This window comes from Haliotis rufescens, unplaced genomic scaffold (assembly GCF_023055435.1).
Source record: "Haliotis rufescens isolate VD_foot unplaced genomic scaffold, xgHalRufe1.0.p SCAF_126, whole genome shotgun sequence".
Lineage (NCBI taxonomy): Eukaryota > Metazoa > Mollusca > Gastropoda > Lepetellida > Haliotidae > Haliotis > Haliotis rufescens.
Genome location: NW_025963809.1, coordinates 520,372 through 547,685, shown reverse-complemented (window position 1 = coordinate 547,685; position 27,314 = coordinate 520,372). Strand labels below are relative to the sequence as shown.

The 27,314-nt window shown below is 46.1% G+C and overlaps 1 protein-coding gene across 5 annotated transcripts in view; it reads left to right on the top strand.

Moving 5' to 3' along the window:
- Positions 1-21,204, top strand: part of LOC124121998 (monocarboxylate transporter 13-like) — a 49,130-nt gene extending 27,926 nt beyond the window's left edge. For 3 of the 5 annotated variants that reach the window (XM_048393999.1, XM_048393996.1, XM_048394001.1), the window contains exons 2-7: positions 6,744-7,114; positions 9,859-10,002; positions 11,430-12,827; positions 14,708-14,890; positions 16,533-16,658; positions 20,874-21,204. In XM_048393999.1, coding sequence (XP_048249956.1) covers positions 6,862-7,114; positions 9,859-10,002; positions 11,430-12,827; positions 14,708-14,890; positions 16,533-16,658; positions 20,874-21,097 — 2,328 coding nt within the window. In that variant the 5' untranslated portion in view covers positions 6,744-6,861 and the 3' untranslated portion in view covers positions 21,098-21,204. Of the gene's footprint in view, positions 1-590; positions 740-6,743; positions 7,115-9,858; positions 10,003-11,429; positions 12,828-13,272; positions 13,340-14,707; positions 14,891-16,532; positions 16,659-20,873 lie in introns of those variants that run through there. The other 2 variants (XM_048393997.1, XM_048393998.1) reach the window with 2 other exon arrangements.
- Positions 21,205-27,314: the final 6,110 nt, after the last annotated feature.

Here is a 27,314-nt window from a genome sequence, read left to right as displayed (position 1 = left end):
ACTACTACTACTGCTTCTGCTACTGCTACCACTACTGCTACTACTACTACTGCTGCTGCTGTCGCTACTACTACTACTACCGCTGAGTTGGATTCGTTCCTTAATTTATTCTCTATGCTCTTGGAGACTGACTTCGTCCTTGCACAATTTGCAAACGCAGCACATTTAGAACCGTTGAATGATCATTTTCCCACGGGGCATCGTTCGGACATTACGTGACTGAAGTTACAATGTACACATGCGATTATTTATCCAAACATGACACTACGTTTAATAATAAGTGTGTGCGCTTGAGCTCGACTTTGATACTCAACGTAATTGTATTGTAAATGTTGTACCGCTCGGAAACTACTCTCCCACAACAGTGTCAAGTGGGCCCATATTTGGTGTCGCATAAAATAGGTTACAGCTGTCCAAGTTAAATATACTCAACAGGGGCAGCAATTGCTTTTCTCTCGAGCCCATGTCAAGCATATTTAGTTCTCCGTTCCTCTAACGTGAACAACTTTGTACTTGATTTAAGGCATTGTCCGAAAAGAGTTGGTCAACCAGTTCAAACCGAACCTGCCCTGTTGATTCCAGACAGGTTCAATGACGTCATGTCATGTCGTAATGGTCACGTGATTGTCCCCTGTTTCCCCTATTCCAAATTTAACACATGTACGTGTGATGCATGTCGTGCACATTCATCACTGTCGGCGTCGTTGTACTGGATAGGGGGTGGCAGTGGATGTGACACGTGAGTATTACTTGTATGGACCGTGTGTGAAATATTTGTGTGTCACCAGTTTGCTTATCTTTGACTAGTTTTAATTTCTCTTAACTTCATTTTTCGGCAGAAACGATGTTATCGATAGGTAGAACGCTACATGGTAGAAAATATATCGCAGACGGTTGTGAGAGTAATAGGGGAAGGATTAAGTGTGTACTTTGATTATACATGAATTAGGTGTGTCACTTTGACCCTCACAACGTATTATCATTACATTTACCTCACCCCCTACACACACAACCATCATCATTCGACCGACATAGTCTCCCACTCACACCACTCTACCAGCTCTCATTCACCTAATCTGCCCACCATCCCTACACACACAACCCCCCACCCTACCACCTATCACCCACACAATCCCTCAACCGTCACCACCACCACCCCTACCCACACAACCTGCCCCCTCCCCCCACCATCCCTACCCACACAATCCCCCACCCTACCACCTATCACCAACACAATCCCTCAACCGTCACCACCATCACCCCTACCCACACAATCCCCCACCCTACCACCTATCTGCCTCCCTCACCCCCCACCATCCCTACCCACACAATCTGCCCCCATCTCCCCACCACCCCTACCCACACAACCTGTCCCCCATCCCCCACCATCCCCACCCACACAATCCCCCACCCTACCACCTATCACCCACACAATCCCTCAACCGTCACCACCACCACCCCTACCCACACACTCTGCCCCCCATCCCCCCACCATCCCTACCCACACAATCCCCCACCCTACCACCTATCTACCTCCCTCCCCCCACCATCCCCCACCCTACCACCTATCACCCACACAATCCCTCAACCGTCACCACCACCACCCCTACCCACACACTCTGCCCCCCATCCCCCCACCATCCCTACCCACACAATCCCCCACCCTACCACCTATCTACCTCCCTCCCCCCACCATCCCCCACCCTACCACCTATCACCCACACAATCCCTCAACCGTCACCACCACCACCCCTACCCACACACTCTGCCCCCCATCCCCCCACCATCCCTACCCACACAATCCCCCACCCTACCACCTATCTACCTCCCTCCCCCCACCATCCCCCACCCTACCACCTATCACCCACACAATCCCTCAACCGTCAGCACCACCACCCAACCCACGCTAAGTACAACCGCAACGCCATACACTAACAGCTGTTTAAATCAATATCATCATGTCAGGAGTCCCGTCTGCCACTCCGATCCCCCAAAACCAACTTTACCCAAAGATACACCTCCCTTCCTCCACCATCGACCTGTGACGGGGTATGAGAGGTTTCAGCTTGAGCAACTTTTTACATTTGCCGGCGCAACACTTCCTCTGTTCCAAGCTACCTGCCACACCGCCATTAAATGAAGTAGCCCCGTTCCCGGGGAATCTTATAACTCATGTAACACTGTATAACAGCTGATCTCTGTCACGTGTCACTCGTAAATCAACGTATTACATGCCTCAAGTAGCCGAATGTACACGAATGTTAAGTTCTTTTCCTGGAAAATTAGAGCGTCCTTTGTCACGCTTACAGTCTGGTTATGTCCGGCGGGAGACCGTGCTGAGTGTTTACATCACATGCCGTGGTCCATTATAGGGTTAACCGGCTCCAGTGACTGATTATAGAAAACTCTAGCGGACACCCTACATAAGGGACGATGATACAATACACTAACCACGTAACCAAGTTTCGTTGTTCTGGATATTCGTAAATCCGGACGATGAACACTGTCCTGATTAAAGGGGTTCAGTGGACAATGTGATCAGTTATTTTAAACCTGTACTTGGCTTGGAGATAGTCCACCTGTGGATAGTGTAGCCGGGACCTTCTCGACATAGGGGTAGTGTACCGGGACCTACTCGACATAGGGGTAGTGCACCGGGACCCAGTCGACCTGTGGATAGTGTACCCGGGACCTACTCGACATAGGGGCAGTAAACCTGGACCTACTTGGCCCGGGGATAGTGTACCTGGGACCTACTCGAGCTGTAGATAGTGTACCCGGGACCTATTCGACATAGGGGCAGTAAACCTGGACCTACTTGACCCGGGGATAGTGTACCTGGGACCTACTCGAGCTGTGGATAGTGTACCCGGGACCTACTCGACATAGGGGTAGTGCAGCGGGACCCAGTCGACCTGTAGATAGTGTACCCGGGACCTTCACGACATAGGGGCAGTAAACCTGGACCTTCTCGATCTGTGGATAGTGTACCGGAACCTACTCTTCCTGTGGATAGTGTACCCGGTACCTTCTCGACATAGGGGTAGTGCACCTGGACCTACTCTCCCTGTGGATAGTGTACCCGGTACCTTCTCGACATAGGGGTAGTGCACCTGGACCTACTCTTCCTGTGGATAGTGTACCCGGTACCTTCTCGACATAGGGGTAGTGCACCGGGACTTACTCGACCCGTGGATAGTGTACCCGGTACCTTCTCGACATAGGGGTAGTGCACCTGGACCTACTCGATCTGTGGATAGCATACCCGGTACCTTCTCGACATAGGGGTAGTTCACCTGGACCTACTCGATCTGTAGATAGTGTACCCGGGACCTTCACGACATAGGGGCAGTAAACCTGGACCTTCTCGATCTGTGGATAGTGTACCGGAACTTACTCGACCTGTGGATAGTGCATCCGGTACCTTCTCGACATAGGGGTAGTTCACCTGGACCTACTCGATCTGTAGATAGTGTACCCGGGACCTTCACGACATAGGGGCAGTAAACCTGGACCTTCTCGATCTGTGGATAGTGTACCGGAACTTACTCGACCTGTGGATAGTGTACCCGGTACCTTCTCGACATAGGGGTAGTTCACCTGGACCTACTCGATCTGTAGATAGTGTACCCGGGACCTTCACGACATAGGGGCAGTAAACCTTGACCTTCTCGATCTGTGGATAGTGTACCGGAACTTACTCGACCTGTGGATAGTGTACCCGGGACCTTCTCGACATAGGGGTAGTTCATCTGGACCCAGTCGATCTGTGGATAGTGTACTTGGGACCTACTCGACATAGGGTAAGTGCATCGGGACCTACTCGACATAGGGGTAGTACACCTGGACCTACTCGACATAGGGGTAGTACACCTGGACCTACTCGACATAGGGGTAGTACACCTGGACCTACTCGACATAGGGGTAGTACACCTGGACCTACTCGACATAAGAGTAGTACACCTGGACCTACTCGACATAGGGGTAGTACACCTGGACCTACTCGACATAGGGGTAGTACACCTGGACCTACTCGACATAAGGGTAGTACACCTGGACCTACTCGACATGGAGATAGTGCACCCGGGACCTACTCGACCTTGGGATCGTGCACCCGGGACCTACTCGACATGGGGGTAGTACACCTGGACCTACTCGACATAAGAGTAGTACACCTGGACCTACTCGACATAGGGGTAGTACACCTGGACCTACTCGACATAGGGGTAGTACACCTGGACCTACTCGACATAAGGGTAGTACACCTGGACCTACTCGACATGGAGATAGTGCACCCGGGACCTACTCGACCTTGGGATCGTGCACCCGGGACCTACTCGACATGGAGATAGTGCACCCGGGACCTACTCGACCTTGGGATCGTGCACCCGGGACCTTCTCGACCAGGGAACAGTGCACCTTCGACCAAGTCAACTTGGGGATAGTGCATCCGGGACCAACTCAACTTCGGGATAGTGTCCTCAGGACCTTCTCGACCTGGGGATAGTGCATCCGGGACCAACTCGGCCCGGGTATCTCCATGGGGTGTATTGCCACTATCTAGCTCGTTGCAATGAATACAGTTCTTGTATGACGCACCTGTGACGCTGCGTTCAAAGCGTTCTCATGGCAAGTGTGAATGTCGCCGCGTTCCCAAGCAACAATCTAACAAAAAAGACACAAGAGGAAAGTTATCCGGGAATGTTCAACTACTATCTCACGAACGTGCACTCATATTCCTGTTATATGAAGGCGGGGGCACCAGGAGTCAGCTTCATAATTGTACGCATGTGGGAGTGAGTGAGTGAGTATGGTTTTACGCCGCTTTTAGCTATATTCCAGCAATATCACGGCGGGGGACACCAGAAATGGGCTTCACACATTGTACCCATGTCGGGAATCGAACCCGGGTCTTCGGCGTGACGAGCGAACGCTTTAACCACTAGGCTACCCGACCGCCCCTTACGCATGTGGGAAATCAAACCCCGGTATTCGGCCTTACGAGGGAACGCTTGATCCACTGTGCTCACCCACCGCGCGCTCTAACCGTTCATTAGATTTATGAATGCATGAGTAAATCCAATTACTTTCGCATAATGCGAACAGGGAAACTACAAATTAAGCTGTTAAGGAAATTATTTTTCAAAGAATCATTCTGCGACCAATTTATGTCGTAATTTGAAAGTAGGTCATTCATTGTTATTCATGTGTTGGGTGACTTTTATGTTAAAATAATGTCAATCTGCGTATTGTAATGAAACGGCTGGAAATTATATAATTTAATAGTAGTCTGTAAATGTCGTTTCAAAACCTGATAGACTAGCCCCAAATTTGGAAATATAAAAATCGGAATACGTATATTAAAGAGATTGGTTGTTAGAAGAATAACGTCACTAACAACATAGTGACAAACACCGTAGTGACAAACACCGTAGTGACAAACAACACAGCTTGTTCATACGTCTCGCCTGTATTACAAGCAGGTGCTTGTTGTACACATGTGTTAATTGCCTGTTTTCCGAACAGCGTCACCATGGGAGTGTGGTTAGGCTTATGGCAGGGTATGAAACTCCCAAAAAATTCAGCCAGACCACAGGACTGGCTAGCTGAAAAATTTGCCAGCCCTGACCAAAACCTGCCTGCCCACTATAATCATATGTTTCTCAGGATAAGCTAACGGGGTTTCTTTTTGGTTACATTTTATCATTCATCTTTACATGTGAATTAATGCTTATCATCGGGAAATATTTAGAATGTTTTCACATATGAAATATAACCCGACCGTCGGGCAGGGGGATTTGAAAATCTGGCAGCCCGAGTTGAAATCAACCCGTCTCGGACGGTCGGGCAGGCAGGTATTTCGAACACTGCTTATAAAGTTACAGGTGAAGGATTAGCTCATACACAGTAGGATGACAATATGTCCTGTGTGGGCTGCACTGATGGGAATACTAATATTAACTCTTGACTCACTTTTTAAAACTATTTCCTATTATATTTCACTATTTTCTGCCCCTTTCCACCCTTTCTCACTATTTGCCTCTATTTCTTACTATCATTCACTATTATTCATTTATCCCCACTATTTATCACTCTTTCGCCCCAAGTCCTACTATTTACTACTACTATTCGCTTTTCACCATTTTTTTTTTAACTGCGTCCCACTATTATTCACTATCTCTCACTATTATTCGATCTTTCACTTTAACCCTAACTACTTCCCTCTATTGTTCACTATTCTTCACGACTTCCCACTACTTTTCACCATTTCTCACCATTTCCCATTATTGTTCACTATTTCTCATCAGTTGCTACTATTTCTAACTATTTCACATATTATCTACTATTTCACACTATTTCACATATTATCTACTATTTCTCACTATTTCACATATAAACTATTTCACATATAATCTACTATTTCTCACTATTTCACATATTATCCACTATTTCCCATTATTGTTCGCTATTTCTCACCAGTTGCTACTATTTTTCACTATTTCACATTCTATCTACTGTTTCTCACTATTTCACATATAATCTACTATTTCTCACTATTTCACATATAATCTGCAATTTCTCACTATTTCACATAAAATCTGCTATTTCTCACTATTTCACATATTATCTACTATTTCTCATTATTGCTCACTATTTCTTACCAGTTGCTACTATTTCTCACTAATTCCCGCTATTATCCACTATTATCCACTATTTGATGTTACCTTTCATCACCTTTCCAGACTCGAGGGTATGGACGAAGAGAGTTGCATCCTTGCCTGAGATCCTTCACTGAGGGGCCGGTGTTTTCCCCTACAGGACCACACCCAGAGCATTCGTCGGACCACCCGGAGGACCGTCATGGCAGACCCCCGGAAGAGACACGAGTCCACGGACTCCTCCAATTCCACCGACAGTGACTACATCCCGACCCCCCCTGACGGAGGGTGGGGTTGGGTCATTGTGGCGAGCTCCCTCGTCTGCAACATCGTTGTGGACGGTATTGGATACAGCTTTGGCATCTTTCTGCTCGAATTCGTTGATTTCTTTAAAGAGAAGAAGAGCACAGTGGCATTGGTGGGATCGTTACTGTGTGGAACATATCTCACAGCAGGTAGGCCGAACCTCTGGGTATTATTATATCTGGGTACCCTCTAGAGGTAGTGGGTGGTCGGGTAGGCCTCCTGGAGAGGGTGGGTGGTCTGGTAGGCCCTACCCCCTGGATTGAGTGGGTGTTCGGGTAAGCCGTACCCTCTGGAGGTAGTGGGTGTTCGGGTAAGCCGTACCCTCTGGAGGGAGTGGTGGTCGGGTAGGCCCTACCCTCTGGAGGGAGTGGGTGGTCGGGTAGGCTCTACCCCAGAAATGGGCTTCTCACATTGTACCCATGTTGGGAGTGTAACCCGTGCCTTCGACGTGACGAGCGTAAGCTTTCCCAAAACAGGCCCTACTCGGGGAGGTGACTGCGAAGGTCGACTCTACCTTGCTATCACCATGACTTAGCCATAAAATGAAGACGCATTAATTATTTATCTGGGAGGAAGTGAGTGTTGATGAGTGCGCTGGGAGAGTGTCGACTTACACCATGGCCAACCGCGGCTTGTCTATTTAAACAGAAGTTCGTAAATATTTAATCCATTTCCTGAGAAAAAGGCAACTGTATAAGGTGAGCCATTGAATGTCCGTCTACCTTAGTGCCTTTTCATTCAGTGCTGTTTTCGTCAGTCTATGTTAACAGCTCACATAGTCTGTAGTATCTGCCTGTATTTGAATACACGTTTGTTGATGAAAGCTGTTTAAGTGGCTCAAATTTTTATTTATATCCTTGTATTGCGAGGCGTGGGCCGCGTCGACCTGTGGGGTTGTTCGGTTGGATTGTGACGACGCATGATGTAGAGTTTATTTATACTCCACAAACCCAGTAGCGTCACCGTCGAGGCTGCTTGTCAACTCCCATTGTTTGGAACAACACTTTAGAAATTAATAATATTTTTTCATAGCTAAAGCTCAAAACTCCTAGTGCACCGAGCAACCCCCACCCCAACCCGCAGCGCATTATACCCAATAGCATATATTTCACACTGGCGCGCACCACACCGCACCGCGCCAGATCTCATGTCAGAACAACGGCGCCAGATCTCATGTCAGTACACCGGCGCCAGATCTCATGTCAGTACACCGGCGCCAGATCTCATGTCAGTACTCCGGCGCCAGATCTCATGTCAGTACACCGGCGCCAGATCTCATGTCAGTACACCGGCGCCAGATCTCATGTCAGTACACCGGCGCTAGATCTCATGTCAGTACACCGGCGCCAGATCTCATGTCAGTACACCGGCGCCAGATCTCATGTCAGTACACCGGCGCCAGATCTCATGTCAGTACACCGGCGCCAGATCTCATGTCAGTACACCGGCGCCAGATCTCATGTCAGTACACCGGCGCCAGATCTCATGTCAGTACACCGGCGCCAGATCTCATGTCAGTACACCGGCGCCAGATCTCATGTCAGTACACCGGCGCCAGATCTCATGTCAGTACAACGATATCACCTAATCGTGTCCCACGACTCCCATCTCAACACCCACCCTCAACACAGCCCTGCCCCTGCATAACTCATCCCACCCCCAACTCCACCACATCAACAATTCACAATCAACACAAATCAACAATTCACAATCAACCCATCCCCAAATCCAACATTCCCAAAACCAAACACCCCCACCCCACCCCACACCCCCCACCTCCCAACCCCCATAGTGAACACACCACTTTAAGCCGCTCCAAGCCACATTCAACCCGACTGCATCTGTTTGTATGAACTGATGGGCTTGTGACTGTGTGCGTAGAGCCAAATCAATTCATTTGGTCGTCAATTAAAAAATTCAAAAAAATTCGTAAGAGGTATACCTCTTAAATCAAATATGGCGCCCTTGTCTGTGATTCAAGATGGCTGAAAGGGTGAAGGTCACACAGTCTCGGATATCCATTGTTTGTGTAAACGATTGACTTCCCGGAATTCCGTTCAAAGAGCTCCGTTCAGTGGTGGCGTTGTTGTGCGTTGTTGTGCTGGATTTCTGTAAACGTCAACTTTAACTCTCATTCGTAACACGCAGCTCAGCCTATCAATGTATTGGAAGACATGGTCCATCGTGAATACCTTTAAGCCGTTTTGATAGGCAATCGGGTGTCTGAGATAATATACTGAATACTGTTTCAGTTTACCTCATCTTTTTTGAGAGAAACGGGTGTCTAATGTGAGGGACTGCAGGGACTCTGGGTTTACCCATCTTTTATTGGAGGGAATCCGGTACTTAGGACCAAGTTCTTTAAACGGTTACAGGAGTAGCAATATTCACATGTTAAATGAGGCAATATTCACATATCATTTGTAACAATATTTACCCGTTAAATGACGCAATATTTACAGATGAAATTAAGCAATATTCACATGTTATATGAAGCCATATTCACATGTTAAATGAAGCAATATTCACATGTTAAATGAGGCAATGTTCACATGTTAAATTAATCAATATTCACATATCATTTTTAACAATATTTACCCGTTAAATGACGCAATATTCACAGATGAAATTAAGCAATATTCACATGTTATATGAAGCAATATTCACATGTTAAATGAAGCAATATTCACATGTTAAATGAAGCAATATTCACATGTTATATGAAGCAATATTCACATGTTAAATGAAGCAATATTCACATGTTAAATGAAGCAATATTCACATATCATTTGAAACAATATTTACCCTTTAAATGACGCAATATTCACAGATGAAATTAGGCAATTTTCACATGTTATATGAAGCAATATTTACACCCTGCGTTTTTTTCCAGGACCAATCGTCAGTGCGCTGACCAACAGGTTCGGCTGTCGAGCTGTGGCCACGTGCGGTAGCGTCATCGCCGCGACGTCATTCCTCCTCAGCATGGGAGCTCAGTCGGTCAACATCCTCATGGTGACCTACGGCGTGATGGGAGGTACGTCGACGTATCTGATGTGAGAAGTGTGTAGGTTAGATGACCAATGGAGTGACGTGCATGCACGTGTATGTGGCTGCTAATACTAGCCAACAAGTCCAGGCCAATGCAGATTTTATAGTGATAGCCATGCCGCAGTTTAACATGAATACCCCTCTCAGACAAAGTACACTGACTCTGAGCCGACCAGCCCTTGTTTTATCTCCTTAATGCAGAGCGCAAGGCAGGGAAACAACAAGTCAATCTTTACACGTCCTTTAGTATGACGCGGCCGGAGAGCGAACCAACGACCTTCGCTCTCGGTGCGGACGCTCTATCCACTAGGCCACGGAGACCAGTGAAGTGTTTAACGATTCAGCGATAGCGTTAGCATGAGTCTTCCATCTGTCCATGTGTCTATCATTGAAGTACATTAAGGAGTGACTGAGTGAGTATGGTTTTACGCCGCTTTTAGCAATATTCCAGCAATATCACGGCGGGGGACACCAGAAAGGGGCTTCACACATTGTACCGATGTTGGGAATCGAACCCGGGTCTTCGGAGTGACGAGCGAACGCTTTAACCACCAGGCTCTCAGGCTTATTTTACTACTGCATCTACAATAAATTCAATCGTGTTTCTTACGTAACGTATCTTATGTGTTATGTCATTAACAATGGATGTCGTCACTTTGTTATAATTTTTTAATTTGACGTTTACGATATACGGCTTTTCCATTGGACGAGGTGTCGGTCACATGACGGCAAAATTGTCGTTTATAATTGTATGGACGACACAATTTGACGTTTATTTGTTCTTGAAATGACGTAAACACTGACGGAATACTTCCACATTCCCGGGAAAACCCCTGGGAATTCCCCAGCACGAATACACACAGAAGCGTTCCTTCTGAACATTTAGATCCTTTAACCTTGAACTCGGTGTTTCAGTTTACATTGAGAAACGTCAGAAAGTTTGACTGCATTATACCACTTAATGTATTGTATCAATTGGTTAATCAGCCTAGAGAATCGCTAAAAAGCACATTCTTTGTTTGTTTTCTCAATCGCCAGACATGTTGCTAATATACGAATTACTCATATTAAAAAGATATTTGATTGCTTTGATGCACAAACGAACATACTGGTATGTTGTGTGGGTCTATGCTCATGAACGCATCACATGTGACGTCATAGATCCATGGCAGCACCATTTGTCTCGTGCATGATTAGAGTGCAAAGTTTGGAAATCACCTGCAGATAAGATATGGTGAGGGGAATAAAGACACTCTGTGGTAACACTTGACTGCTTGTTAGTTTCTCATTAAGTGGTACAGATTAGAAACATCTATTCTCAACGTACATACTTCTCTATATGTTTCTGTGGTTTGCGTTTATTTTGGTGGTGAGTATATATATTCTAACATATAATACTCTTCTACATTTCAGGATTTGGGCTCGGCATGATCTACCTGCCGTCTATCGTCAGCGTGGGGTACTACTTCGAGAAGAAGCGCGCACTGGCAACCGGTATCGCGGTCTGCGGTTCCGGAATAGGCACGTTTATTTTCGCACCTCTTTCCAAATTCCTTCTGGACGAATACGATTGGAAGAGCGCCCTCATGATCATCGCGGGAATAATTCTCCAGTGTGCCGTATGCGGCATGCTGATGAGACCACTAGAAGTCATTCAAAAGCCCAAGAAGAAAAGGCCTCGAGCCAAAAACATGATGGACCGAATCAAAGAACAAGCTAAATCCAAACGTTTCCGTTCAGAGTCTGAATGCAGTGCGTACGCATACAGCGTACGCGACAACAACAGCATACTAGAGAGAGTGATGGAGGCGAAGCTGTTACGGGAGAAGCAGCTGGAAGATGACTCGGAGGTCGGATCCTTACCCAGTATGATCTTCATCAAGGCGAGACAGGGCTCCCGGGATGCGCGGATACACAAACTGTCATTGTCCGACCGGGGCGACGTAGCTAGCCACCAGGGAGATGCGACAAGTCATGCAGGCGACACGACTAGCCATGCCGAGAGTCCGGGGAGTGTCCCCAAGATCGTGGTGCAAGACAACGAAGTTGTTCCTGTTCCAAACGATGAAGCAAGGCTGTCTCTGACAACGGAGTCAGCTGTGGGGGACGGCACGGCGACGGAGCCGTCTGAGTATGCCACTCCCCCCACCTCTCCCGCAAACTCCCCGCCTGAGATTAGCTCCCCCAGCAGCCCCGAAGAAGGAATACCCAAATCGAGGCCAATTGACACTGACCTGGAAAACAAGAAGAGTTCTGTGGTTATCAAGAATTGCAATAACGGGAGTTTACCTAACGGTATTCACAGTACACATGAAGCGATCCCGTTACTTAATGTTCCAGAAGGGAAGGTCGTCAAGATGAATCAGAACGGGACCCACGGCTACGTTGGCAAGTCGGCCAAATCTTTAATCGCCTCCCACAGGAGCCTTCACGCTTCAAAAGAAGACTTTGCTCGACCTTTGTACCGGAAGGACATATTTTATAGCGGAAGTGTTTTGAATATTCCCCAGTTCCGGTCTCAGCCGGATGTGAGGAGTTACATCACCAGCATAACGACGATTCCCGGCGAGATCGCACCTGGCAAAGAATCCCCCGTGTGGCAGTTTTGCACGTGCATTCCCAAACCAGCTAAGGACACTCTGCAAGAAATGATGGACTTGTCCCTTCTGAAGGGGGTCAGTTTTGATCTCCTGTGCTTCGGGAACGTCCTCGCGTTCCTCGGCTTCTACGTCCCCTTTGTGTACATCGTCGACAGAGCTATGTTGGAGGGGATTCCCAAGAGCGAAGCTGCCTTCCTTGTATCTATCATAGGTATGTCACGTGGTGTGTATGTGGGTAGCCCAGTAGACCAGGTGTCACGCCGCACTGAGTTCGGGAATGATTTCACCTGATTTCAGTTATGAGTGAGTGAGTGGGTCGGGTTTAACGCCGCTTTTAACAGTATTCCAGTTATATCGCGGCGTGTCAGATTAATGTGGGAGGAAAGCCCGAAGTGATGCAGGTCTCAGACGTTTACCACTTCGGTGAAACCCACGATGACGGGTATGGTGCTGACAAACCTAGAAACATTATCAGGGCGAACCGGGATTCGAACCCACAATCATAGGTTTCTGATGAAACCCGGGAGCAGGGGTATGTTGCTGACAAACCAGTTGTGTATAAATTGTCTTGTAGTGAAAATAGGGGGGTTGTCAGATGTAACGAGTGTGCGTGTGTGTTTCGTGTTTGTTTGTTTGTTGCTTAACGCTTTGTGTACATCGTCGACAGAGCTATGTTGGAGGGGATTCCCAAGAGCGAAGCTGCCTTCCTTGTATCTATCATAGGTATGTCACGTGGTGTGTATGTGGGTAGCCCAGTAGACCAGGTGTCACGCCGCACTGAGTTCGGGAATGATTTCACCTGATTTCAGTTATGAGTGAGTGAGTGGGTCGGGTTTAACGCCGCTTTTAACAGTATTCCAGTTATATCGCGGCGTGTCAGATTAATGTGGGAGGAAAGCCCGAAGTGATGCAGGTCTCAGACGTTTACCACTTCGGTGAAACCCACGATGACGGGTATGGTGCTGACAAACCTAGAAACATTATCAGGGCGAACCGGGATTCGAACCCACAATCATAGGTTTCTGATGAAACCCGGGAGCAGGGGTATGTTGCTGACAAACCAGTTGTGTATAAATTGTCTTGTAGTGAAAATAGGGGGGTTGTCAGATGTAACGAGTGTGCGTGTGTGTTTCGTGTTTGTTTGTTTGTTGCTTAACGCCGCACCTAGCAATATTCCAGCTATATGACGGCTGTCTGTAAATAATCGAGTCTGGACCAGACAATCCAGTGATTAACATAATGAGCATCGATCCACGCAATTGGGATACGATGACATGCATCAACCACGTCAGTGAGCCTGACCACCCAATAGCGTTAGTCGCCTCATACGGCAAGCATAGTCGCCTTTTACGGCAAGCATTGGTTGCTGAAGACCTATTCTACCCCGGATCTTCACGGTGTGTGTGTGTGTGTGTGTGTGTGTGTGTGTGTGTGTGTGTGTGTGAGAGAGAGAGAGAGAGAGAGAGAGAGAGAGAGAGAGCTAGGATTGTTTTGCAGCGTAGTCGCCATTATTACTGCCTGAAAATCACGGAGACAATATGGTGGTTGGAAATATACTGCCGGGCAATAGAAACTATACACTTGAAAATTGGAATTATCTAAACAATTACAAACATTATCAAAACGTTACGAGACTGAAAACAGTCGCTGAATCACAACTGTGATATCCGTATCAAATACATCGCCATCTAATAACCATTTATTGTTTGTTTCATTCGTAAAAGTTTTACCGTTATAAAATTATTTGTATTACACCATGTTATTTTTTACCGGTGCGGATCAGGGTAAGAGTCGGGTCCAGCATCCCATGCTTGCCGTAAAAGGCATCTATGCTTGTCGTAAAAGGCGAATAACAGGATCGGGAGGTCAGGCTCGGTAACTTGGTTGATGCGTGTCATGGTATGCGTAAGTCGATGCTCATGATGTCAATCACTGGATTGCCTGGTCCAGATTATTAACAGACCGCCGTGATATAATATTGCGGAGTGCGGCGTTAAACAACAAACAAACAAAATCATCATGTTTTTTTGTAATCCAAAGCTTTACCTTTTAACACTAGTAAGTCTCAAGACAATTTCTGTTTTCTGCCAGGTATCACGAATACAATTGGGCGGATCTTGGCCGGGTGGTTAGCGGACTTACCAAGGGTAGACGCCCTGGTCGTGAACAACGTCTCCATGGTGATAGCAGCGGTGGCTACAATCGTCATGCCATTCTGTGGAAGTTCATACCCAGCTCTTGTCGTCATGTCGGCCATATTTGGAGCCGGCATCGGTAAGGCATACATCATGTTAACGTCGTTGTCAGTTGTATTGTACCACGTTAACGTTAAACAAGTCAGGAACCATTGTGGCCACCCGATTAACATTTTAGTTTTCTGTTCGAGACGCAAGCTGAATTGTGGGTGTTCAAATGGATCACCACGAACAGTTAAAGAGGGGCGAGGAAATCCGGGTTAGAATAGGTCTTCAGCAACCCATGCTTGCCGTTAAAGGCGACTATGCTTGTCGTAAGAGGCTACTAACGGGATCGGGTGGTCAGGCTCGCTAAATTGGTTGATGCATGTCATCGTATCCAAATTGCGTAAGTCGATGCTCATGATGTCAATGACTGGAATTGTCGTCAAAATTATTTACAGACCTATTTACATTTTGCTGGAATATTGCTGGGTGCAGCGTTAAATAACAAACAAACTTTAAGAGGGGTTATTCTCGGGCAAAATGTATTAGTCAAGTCGTTTCAAAACGGTTTGTTTCATAACAATGTTGGAGTTATTCCCCTTGGAGTACACAGATAATGCCTTGTTTTACACATGGTGCTGATGTCAGCGTTTATATATGCAATGGTAATTTGCACCACAGCGTGGCGCAGTCACCTTTTACAATATGACTAAGAATTACAAACTATATTAATGGCATGTGACTAAAATTTTATTTCAGATTTCACATTTAAAGCTTAACACTTTAAGGCCATGTGCTTCATATTAGTAACCAACTATCGTTAAGCATCCCAACACACGTCGCAAGTGGTGGTCACTACACATACACACAGTGAGTGAGTGAGTGAGTATGGTTTTACGCCGCTTTTAGCAACATTCAAGCATTATCGCGGCGAGGGACACCAGAAATTGGCATCACACATTTATTTGGGCCCAAGTGGGGAATCGAACCCGGGTCTACAGCGTAACAAGCGAACGCTTTAACCACCAGGCTATCCCACCGCCCCACGTACACACACAGAGGGCTTACACTGTCACACGTACTTCACTAATAGCATAATAGTTTTGTGCAGTATGTTTTTGTTGAAGTGACATTTTTAGAAAGAGGGTCAAGTTACTTGCCGCGTTGTCGAGCATTTTAGTGCCCTTTTCCACATATTTGAACCTAGAAAATGTGGCGTGGGCTCATTGTGACCCTTTGGCAAAATGTATGATATGTTTCGAAGCGCGAAATTTCGAAATTGTCAAGATAACGCATTGTCGCGCTTTGGTCAATTTTCCCATATTTTACTTGTTTTTGTAACAACGCGACAATACGGAAATGTCCTTTCTAGGATTCCATAGAATTCGAATCAAATGCCACAGAACAACTCGTAATTTTTATACACTAAACTCCGGTTATAACGAACACGCTTATAACGAACTGACGAATATAACAAACTTACTTTTTAGTCCCGACTATTTGCTGTAGTTATGCTATATATATGCTCATAACAAACTACGGTTATAACGAACTAAAATTAGTAGTCCCTTTGAGTTCGTTATAAGCGTAGTTTACTGTACTGTCATATTGGCCAGAGATAAGAAGACGGTAGAAGTCATGCAGTCTCTTCGACACTGAATTATCGAAGCTCATTTCCGTTTGAAATATTACAAAGCTTCCGGGGTTTTTTCTAACCGCCTCCTGTTTCTTCCCAGGGGCATTCATCTCATTGTCCTCCATCCTCATCTGCGACCAACTGGGGCTGGAGAAACTGACCAACGGCTTCGGACTTCTCACCATGTTCCGAGGCTTCGCCGCGGTGGCCGGGCCTCCGTTAGCAGGTGCGTCCATTGGTGTTCATGTCCACGTAAATTTAGGTTGAGAGGCCGCCCTTAGCGGGTGCGTCCATTAGTGGGCTTGTTCATGTAAATGTAGGCTGATAGACCGCCGTTAGCAGGTGCGTCCATTTGTGTGCTTGAACATGTAAACTGTGGCTGATAGGCCGCCGTTAGCAGGTGCGTTCATTAGTGTGCTTGTACATGTAAATTGTGGTTGATAGGCCGCCGTAAGCAGGTGCGTTCATTAGTGTGCTTGTACATGTAAATTGTGGTTGATAGGCCGCCGTTAGCAGGTGCGTCCATTAGTGTGCTTGTACATGTAAATTGTGGTTGATAGGCCGCCGTTAACAGGTGCGTCCATTAGTGTGCATGTACACGTATATTTAGGTTGATAGGCCGCCGTTAGCAGGTGCGTCCATTAGTGTGGATGTACACGTATATTTAGGTTGATAGGCCGCCGTTAGCAGGTGCGTCCATTGGTGTGCTTGTAAATGTAAATTCAGGTCGATAGGCCGTCGGTAGCAGGTGCGTCTATTAGTGTGCTTGTACATGTAAATTTAGGTCGATAGGCCGTCGTTAGCAGGTGCGTCCATTAGTGTCGATGTACATGTCAATTCAGGTCGATAGGCCGCCGTTAGCAGATGCGTCCATTGGTGTGCATGTACATGTAAATTGAGGTTGATAGGCCGCCGTTAGCAGATGCGTCCATTAGTGTGCATGTACACGTAAATTGAGGTTGATAGGCCGCCGTTAGCAGGTGCGTCCATTAGTATGCATGTACACTTTAATGTAGGCAGGTAGACCTCCGTTAGCAGGTGCGTCCATTAGTGTGCTTGTACATGTAAATTGTGGTTGATAGACCGCCGTTAACAGGTGCGTCCATTAGTGTTCTTGTACACGTAAATTAAGGTTGATAGGCTGCCGTTAGCAGATACGTCCATTAGTGTGCATGTACACGTATATTTAGGTTGATAGGCTGCCGTTAGCAGGTGCGTCCATTAGTGTGGATGTACACGTAAATTTAGGGTGATAGGCTGCCGTTAGTAGGTGCGTCCATAGGTGTGCTTGTACATGTAAATTCAGGTTGATAGGCCGTCGTTAGCAGGTGCGTCCATTAGTGTGGATGTACACGTAAATTTAGGGTGATAGGCCGTCGTTAGCAGGTGCGTCCATTAGTGTGCATGTACACGTATATTTAGGTTGATAGGCTGCCGTTAGCAGGTGCGTCCATTGGTGTGCTTGTACATGTAAATTCAGGTTGATAGGCCGTCGTTAGCAGGTGCGTCCATTAGTGTCGATGTACATGTAAATTGTGGTTGATAGGCTGCCGTTAGCAGGTGCGTCCATTGGTGTGCTTGTACATGTAAATTCAGGTTGATAGGCCGTCGTTAGCAGGTGCGTCCATTAGTGTCGATGTACATGTAAATTGTGGTTGATAGGCTGCCGTTAGCAGGTGCGTCCATTGGTGTGCTTGTACATGTAAATTCAGGTTGATAGGCCGCCGTTTCAGGTGCGTCCATTAGTGTGCTTGTACATGTAAATTGTGGTTGATAGACCGCCGTTAGCAGATGCGTCCATTAGTGTTCTTGTACACGTATATGTAGGTTGATAGGCCGCCGTTTCAGGTGCGTCCATTAGTATGCATGTACACTTTAATGTAGGCAGGTAGACCTCCGTTAGCAGGTTGGTCCATTAGTGAGCTTGTACATGTAAATTGTGGTTGATAGACCGCCGTTAGCAGGTGCGTCCATTAGTGTGCTTGTACACGTAAATTGAGATTGATAGACCGCCATTAGCAGGTGCGTCAATTAGTGTGCATGTACACGTATATTTAGGTTGATAGGCCGCCGTTTCAGGTGCGTCCATTAGTGTGCATGAACACGTATATTTAGGTTGATAGACCGCCGTTAGCAGGTGCGTCCATTAGTATGCATGTACACTTTAATGTAGGCAGGTAGACCTCCGTTAGCAGGTGCGTCCATAGGTGTGCATTTACACGTAAATTAAGGTTGATAGGCCGCCGTTTCAGGTGCGTCCATTAGTGTGCATGTACACGTGTATTTAGGTTGATAGGCCGCCGTTTCAGGTGCGTCCATTAGTGTGCATGTACACGTATATTTAGGTTGATAGGCCGCCGTTTCAGGTGTGTCCATTAGTGTGCATGTCCACGTATATTTAGGTTAATAGACCGCCGTATCAGGTGCGTCCATTAGTGTGCTTGTACACGTAATTTTAGGCTGATAGACCGCCATTAGCAGGTGCGTCTATTAGTATGGATGTACACGTTAATTTAGGCTGATAGACCACCGTTTGAGGTACTTCCATTGCCCTCTACGTATAAGATTGATAGCCCGTTAGCAGCTACTTAGTCTCTGCTTACCGTGATCAGAGGTCTCCGTTAGCCGGTACTTCCGTTAACCTGTATGTATAGAGTTAATAGGCCTCCGGTATCAGGTACTACCCCTAGCTTCTGTGTATGGGAATGATAGGCCTTTGCTAGCAATCACTTAGCCATTGTGTGTAGGAATGATAGACATCTGTTAGCAGGAACCTCCAATAGCCTCTATGGATGGATAGATAGATAGATAGATAGATAGATAGCCGTTCGTTAGACCGTACTCGCGTTAACCTTCGTGTATAGTGATCGTAGACGTCCGTTATCCCGTACTCGCGTTAACCTTCGTGTATAGTGATCGTAGACCTTCGTTATCCCGTACTCGCGTTAACCTTGGTGTATAGTGATCGTAGACCTCCGTTATCCCGTACTCGCGTTAACCTTGGTGTATAGTGATCGTAGATCTCCGTTATCCCGTACTCGCGTTAACCTTCGTGTATAGTGATCGTAGACGTCCGTTATCCCGTACTCGCGTTAACCTTGGTGTATAGTGATCGTAGATCTCCGTTATCCCGTACTCGCGTTAACCTTGGTGTATAGTGATCGTAGACCTCCGTTATCCCGTACTCGCGTTAACCTTGGTGTATAGTGATCGTAGACCTCCGTTATCCCGTACTCGCGTTAACCTTCGTGTATAGTGATCGTAGACGTCCGTTATCCCGTACTCGCGTTAACCTTCGTGTATGGTGATCGTAGACGTTCGTTATCCCGTACTCGCGTTAACCTTCGTGTATAGTGATCGTAGACGTTCGTTATCCCGTACTCGCGTTAACCTTCGTGTATAGTGATCGTAGACGTCCGTTATCCCGTACTCGCGTTAACCTTGGTGTATAGCGATCGTAGACGTCCGTTATCCCGTACTCACGTTAACCTTCGTGGAGAGTGATCGTAGACCTCCGTTATCCCGTACTCGCGTTAACCTTCGTGTATAGTGATCGTAGACCTCCGTTATCCCGTACTCGCGTTAACCTTCGTGTATAGTGATCGTAGACCTCCGTTATCCCGTACTCGCGTTAACCTTGGTGTATAGTGATCGTAGACGTCCGTTATCCCGTACTCACGTTAACCTTGGTGTATAGTGATCGTAGACGTCCGTTATCCCGTACTCACGTTAACCTTGGTGTATAGTGATCGTAGACCTCCGTTATCCCGTACTCGCGTTAACCTTCGTGTATAGTGATCGTAGACTTCCGTTATCCCGTACTCGCGTTAACCTTGGTGTATAGTGATCGTAGACGTCCGTTATCCCGTACTCGCGTTAACCTTCGTGTACAGTGATCGTTGACGTCCGTTATCCCGTACTCGCGTTAACCTTGGTGTATAGTGATCGTAGACGTCCGTTATCCCGTACTCGCGTTAACCTTCGTGTACAGTGATCGTTGACGTCCGTTATCCCGTACTCGCGTTAACCTTCGTGTATAGTGATCGTAGACGTCCGTTATCCCGTACTCACGTTAACCTTGGTGTATAGTGATCGTTGACGTCCGTTATCCCGTACTCACGTTAACCTTGGTGTATAGTGATCGTAGACCTCCGTTATCCCGTACTCGCGTTAACCTTGGTGTATAGTGATCGTAGACCTCCGTTATCCCGTACTCGCGTTAACCTTCGTGTATAGTGATCGTAGACCTACGTTTTTTCCGCTGAGAAATGTATTACTCTCCAAGGCGGGTTACACAGTATTTATCAAGATCACGTGGACCAATTATATCTCATCATTCTTACATGAATATGTGATAATAGTTTATGTATAGCTCGGCCATACCTGTATTTCTGCAAAATAGCACTGCAGAAAAAACTTCATAGTCCCTGTTTGTGTTTAGGTTTTGTGTTCGACGCGACTGGGAACTACGACCCCTCATTCTACATGGGCGGTGCCCTCCTGCTAGGGGGTGCGGTGTGTCACTTGATGCTGCACCTGCCCTGTCTCAGATCCAAGCCAGAAGAGATGTACGAGGACATCTTCATTGACGCTACTGAGCAGCTTGGACCTTCAAGCCCCCGGCCGGAAACACTCACCATGGAGGACGCCATGAACAGCGTCTGATGACGTCATTGGTCATCTACATGTGCCATCAACCCAGTTCGCGACTTTCCGTGACATATCGGGGCCATTCGGCGTCATTCGGCGTCATTCGGCATCATTCGTAATAACGTCGTTCAAAAACGAGCCCATTGTTCTTGTAGGTTACGGAAAGCTGTGACTGGTGACAAGTGAATCGGCTCGGCCCGGAATGGCACACGTGGTCACGTGGTCTTATTGGCATGACCCATGAAGAGAAATAGGGGAGTCTTTTATCTCATAGGGATTAATGATCTCGATATTTTGTACATTTTATATGTGATTTTCTATGAGGTCGTCATACCTAACACGATCAATCATACACTTTCCACCACACCCATGTACCATGTACCCCCATCTTAATGTCAATGACCTTACACGGCTCCGCGAGCAGGGGCGTGACGTCACACACAGACGGTTTGTGTTGGAATCTATTGTAAAACATTTTAGAATCGCGAACAGGTGAAAACATTTATTTCATAGTGAACATACTGATTTTAATCAGAAACAAAAAACGACTATTTAATGTCCTTTGGGGTTATCCACGGGGGGGGGGGGGGGGGCGGGGGGGGGGGGTTAAACACGTTTAGGACCTATACCATTTTAATAATAGCGTTTTTGAAACTGTGTAGCATATCGATGAACGATGTATTTCATCTAGTAAACCTTGACCAGTATTTTCTGGAACAGAATATCAAATGGTTTGCCCCAAGATGTTTTTCAAATCATGTTAACAAATGAAGTGAAACAAATTTCGGCAACCATACACAAATCAATACGCCATATTGTTCAAGATCGACGTTTTCCTGTATGTATGATGATTGCTATAATGATTGTTGTTATTCATGTGACCAATAACAATAAAGAAAGAAATCATTGGAAAGTTAAACCAAGATGTAGCGGTCACGGTGGAGTCTCCTAGTTTTGCGCGACTGTAGAGTTTTAGTCTATAGTCTTCTAGCGCAGGTTTTCTGAAGTGTTTTAATTGGTATGACCGTCATCTAAGTTACTTTTATACATTTTGATGTATTGAAACAAGGCAACTCTATGTTGTAAACAATGAGTTAGATCTCAGGGCATATCTGTGTATAATGGTACACATTCAATTGTGATATGTAATATGTGCCAGCATCATCCTCGATAGTCAGGGGCAGTACCTGATGCCTCTTAAATACCTTGGTCTGGGATACACAGAGCTGTTATGGAAAGCTTGTTTTTTTATATTACAAAGTTGATATATTTGATGTTGTCCCTGTGAACGGAAACTATGGTACTATAACATAATATCTGGTACAATAAATATTTTATAGCATACAAATTTAATATCATTAAAATGGCCTAATTTCTACAGAAATAGATCAGGTCTTTTTTGTTTTTGTTTTTGTTTTTTAAATTATTCTTAATAAAGAAATTCCGAGTATTTGTATTGTAATGTCAGAACCCTCCCCCGCCCCCATCCATCCCCCCGCCCCTCCCCTCCCCATGACAGTTTTTACGTTTAGTTGTTCCTCATCTTAAAAGCTTGTAAGATATTTTTGGTGAACCTATTTTTTATTCGCGATTTCTCATTATTGTGTATCTAAGATCAAGGTCAAGGGCATGTTGGCTGCCTGAGGGGGAGCATGCTGGGTAATTATTTTAGTATTAATGTGACCATATTGGTAAACCGCAACCTCTCACTAAGGAGAGATTCTGGCTTCAGTTGTATTTTCCTACCTGAATTTAGAATGTGTATATATTATATAATCGGGAGATATATTTAGTATATCCTGCACAATTATTCCCTGTGGAATCACATTCGGCTTCTTCCTATGAACACACATTTTCTCATCGATGTGTTTCTCACAAGTGTACATCCCGACAGCTCAGACATACGTCAAGTAACATGTGTTTTATATTGTAGTTGTTATGTCGATTCATCAGCTCCGATGTGGATTATAATATTTTAAGTTTTAAGTTTGACGGTGATGATATATGTTTTTCGTCATTAATTATATCAAATGAAAAAGATCACTTTCTTCAAAGAATAATTATTTGGAAACAATTCAGAGGGCACGGGTGGCCCAGTCGTCAAAGGCGCCGCGATTCGCTGTGCAGAGTTGCTTCCTTTGGGCACGCCAGAAACCTATGATTGTTGGTTCGAATCCCGATTCGCCCCGATTATGTTTCTAGGTTTGTCAGCACCATACCCGTGCTCGTGGTTTTCACCGAAGTGGCAAACGTCTGAGACCTACATCACTTCGGGCTTTCCTCCCACATTAAGCTGACACGCCGTGATATAACTGGAATACTGTTAAAAGCGGCGTTAAACCCAACTCACTCACTCAATGGAAACAATTCAGGACTATTTCAAGTCGACCAGCGTACTTCATGTACATTCGGGGCATTGGGGCCTTTGCTCAAAGAAACCGTTATTCCATGTGCAGAGTTGCCTCCCTTAGTTACGCCAGGGTCCGCTGTGTGTAGGTTTGATTCACGTTTCCTGCGTGACTTTGCGCTTTCATCCCACATGAAGCTGACGCGCCACGAAATGACTGACATGTTGTTCAGAACGGTGCTTGGCCCATCTCATGTACAGTCATATCGACTTTTCAAACATCCTCCCGAGACAAGAGCGTCCACCAGCCTTTTTTATCAAAGTCTTGTTTCCACCCTTGCCACACCAAGCCCACTTTCCTGTGCTAAATATGATTGGATTATCGCACATATCGATTGTCCAATCAGAGAACGTTTCACAAATCAACATCTGGTGCACCTTCGTATGAAAGTGATTTACCGTTGTCTTGGTTGACACGAATATGTTATACCATCTTTAACGCTCGGCCTTATTAGGTCGTCTCGAAGTCAATGTACTGTGTCTGAGTGGAGTATTCATGTTAAACTGCGGCATGATACCTCAGTGGGCTATCACTATGATACCGGCATTCGTCTGGACAAGCACAAGCACAAGCACAAGCGCAAGCACACGCACACACGCGCACGTCGCTTTATACGTGCAATATTCTGGGACGCGACTAACGGGATCGGGTGGTCAGGCTCGCTGACTTAGTTGATGCATGTCATCGATTGCGTGGATCGATGTTCATTATGTCAATCACGGGATTGTCTGGTCCGGACTCGATTATTTACAGACCGCCGTCATATAGCTGGAATATTGCTGTGTGCAGCGTTAAACAAACAAACAAACAAACAAACATGCGACTAGAACCTGACTGTCCCAATTGGGTCACACATGAATCTAACGAACGACATATCTGTGTCCATACTATGAATCCATGAAGATCCGGAATATTCCGGACCTCCGTGTGGATTAACGGGTGTTCGGCCAAACGGCAATAGCAAGATTATAAAAAATATATTTTCTTCCCAAATTGCACCGGAGGAATGAGAGCCATTGGAGTTCTATTCTCTGTATATGTTTCAAAAAACAAAAACAGTTTTGTATTATTTTTGTTACGGAAACTCTGATCGTTCATCACAGATCTGGTGAAGCTCCGCTGTCTCGTCTTAAGCTTGAAGGGGCGGTCGGGTAGCCTAGTGGTTAAAGCGTCCGCTCGTCACGCCGAAGACCCGGGTTCGATTCCCGACATGGGTACAATGTGTGAAGCCCATTTCCGGTATCCCCCGGAGCGGTCGGGTAGCCTAGTGGTTAAAGCGTTCGCCATTCATGCCGAAGACCCGGGTTCGATTCCCGACATGGGTACAATGTGTGAGGCCCATTTGTGGTGTACCCTGCTGTGATATTGCTAGAATAACAGCGGCGTTAAACCATACTCACTCACTCACATAAGCCGGAGTACTCCTCCACCTGGGTGTGACAATGCCCTCACGAATGAATGTCTCCATCTGTGTTAGAGCTGTCGTTATTGCTGGTTAATCTTAACCATGTGTGAACCTGTTGACCATCTATCCTAGACATCCAGAAATCCACTGATCCATTCCCACCCCCATCTCCCCATCACCACACAACCCATCCCCACCCCCACCCCCAACCCCGATTCCCCAACCATCACCAGATCACCCCCATCCCCGTCCCCCTACACCCACAGAGAGTATGAGACGATCACCTTGTCATCGTATCACGTGTTTTCAAATGGCCTTCATCGCAATTAAAATATCACATCATCAAACGTTCTCCCACGTCTTAAGTGATTCTGGGCGGTCGGGTAGCCTAGTGGTTAAAGCGTTCGCCCGTCACGCCTAAGACCCGGGTTCAATTCCATTTCGGTCTACAAGCGACCTAAAACCACAATCACTTAATTGATTCTCAGTTTAAAAATCACTCATTTAAATTTTAAACTGCCGGGCAAAAGAAAGTTTACATTTGAAATTGGCATCTGAGCAAAAAATTACACACGTTATCAAAACGTTACTTGGCTGAAAACAGGCGCTGAAACACTGCAACATTAAGATCAAAAACACTACTATGACAACCGTATCAAATACATCACCATCGAATAACCATTTCTAGTTTGTTTGTTTTTTAGCCACCATCAAACATGGGTGTATATTTTCTTTTGCCGGCAGCTCCGTGCCTCCAGTGCCATGGTAGAATTTCAGTTACAAACCTGGGATCTGTTACAAATCACAGTCAACAGCGTCCCTCACGGGGACTGACGGCGTCGTTGTGGCCGGTCGGTTATTAAGACGACGGTTCGGTGTGTTTGTCTATTACGCACCGGCGGGGGCACGGGTGGCCCAGTCGTCTAAGGCGCCGCGATTCGCTGTGCAGAGTTGCGTCCCTTGGGCACGCCCGAAACCTATGATTGTGGGTTCGAATCCCGGTTCACCCCGATTATGTTTCTAGGTTTGTCAGCACCATACCCGTGCTCGTGGTTTTCACCGAAGTGGTAAACGTCTGAGACCTGCATCACTTCGGGCTTTCCTCCCACATTTAGCTGACACGCCGTGATATAACTGGAATACTGTTAAAAGCGGCGTTAAACCCAACTCACTCACTCACTCACTATTACACACTAATGTCTATGACTCCACATTGATAAGCAACACACCGACGAAGAAATGAGGTAGAAGATGTAAGGGGGTATGGATGGCCCAGTCGTCTAAGGCGCCGTAATTCGCGGTGCAGAGTTGCGTCCCTTGGGCACACAAGGAACCTGTGATCGAGAGTTTGAAACCCGGGTCGCCCCTCGTGGGTTTCACCGAAGTGGTAAAGGTCTGAGACCTGCATCACTTCGGGCTTTCCTCCCACAATAAGCTGTCACGCCGTGATGAAATTGGAATAATATTCAAACGGTATTAACCCCAACTAACTCACTCACTCCTCCAACATTAAGGTAACACGCCTTGATATGATTGGAATACTGTTCAAAGCGACGTTAAACCCCTACACTCACTCACTCATCTCATAAATACCTGAAAATGCAGCAACGAAATTAGAGTTGTCTCCCTTGATTGTTCCTCGCAGCTGTTTTCACCATGTCAATATGAATGTGCATTTGTAATTTCATGTACTTTAATTTCATCTGTTACATGATTATGAATAAATATTTTTGTTTTAGTTTGCCACGTTTTATTGATTCCGAATCATGAGGATGTTCAGATCATGTCAGTTCGACACTTAAATTAGTGGAGGACAACAAAGTTTTAACAACGACGATTGATTGATTCTGTTGATGACGGGATGCAACTGACATGCAGCTGGACGGGCTATACCTGCAGAGTTTCCTCCCTTGCAGATCATCTGATGTCTTCATGCAAAAGAAACCAAAAAGCACGGAAAGACGCTCTTGAGATTTTGGTTTGGGAAAAGGTTTCAATGGACAGGTGAATTGGTTCCAGTGGCGATAACAGTACATGGATGTACTAGGCGTATTAATATACATGTAAACGGGGGTGGGGGTGGGGGGTGGAAGAGAAGGAAGAATTTCAGTGATGAATACAATAGATGGAAGGATTTCAGTGACGAATGCAGTAGATGGAAGGATTTCAGTGACGAATACAGTAGATGGAAAGATTTCAGTGACGAATGCAATAGATGGAAGGATTTCAGTGACGAATACAGTAGATGGAAGGATTTCAGTGACAAATACAATAGATGGAAGGATTTCAGTGATGAATACAATAGATGGAAGGATTTCAGTGACGAATACAGTAGATGGAAAGATTTCAGTGACGAATACAGTAGATGGAAGGATTTCAGTGACGAATACAATAGATGGAAGGATTTCAGTGACGAATA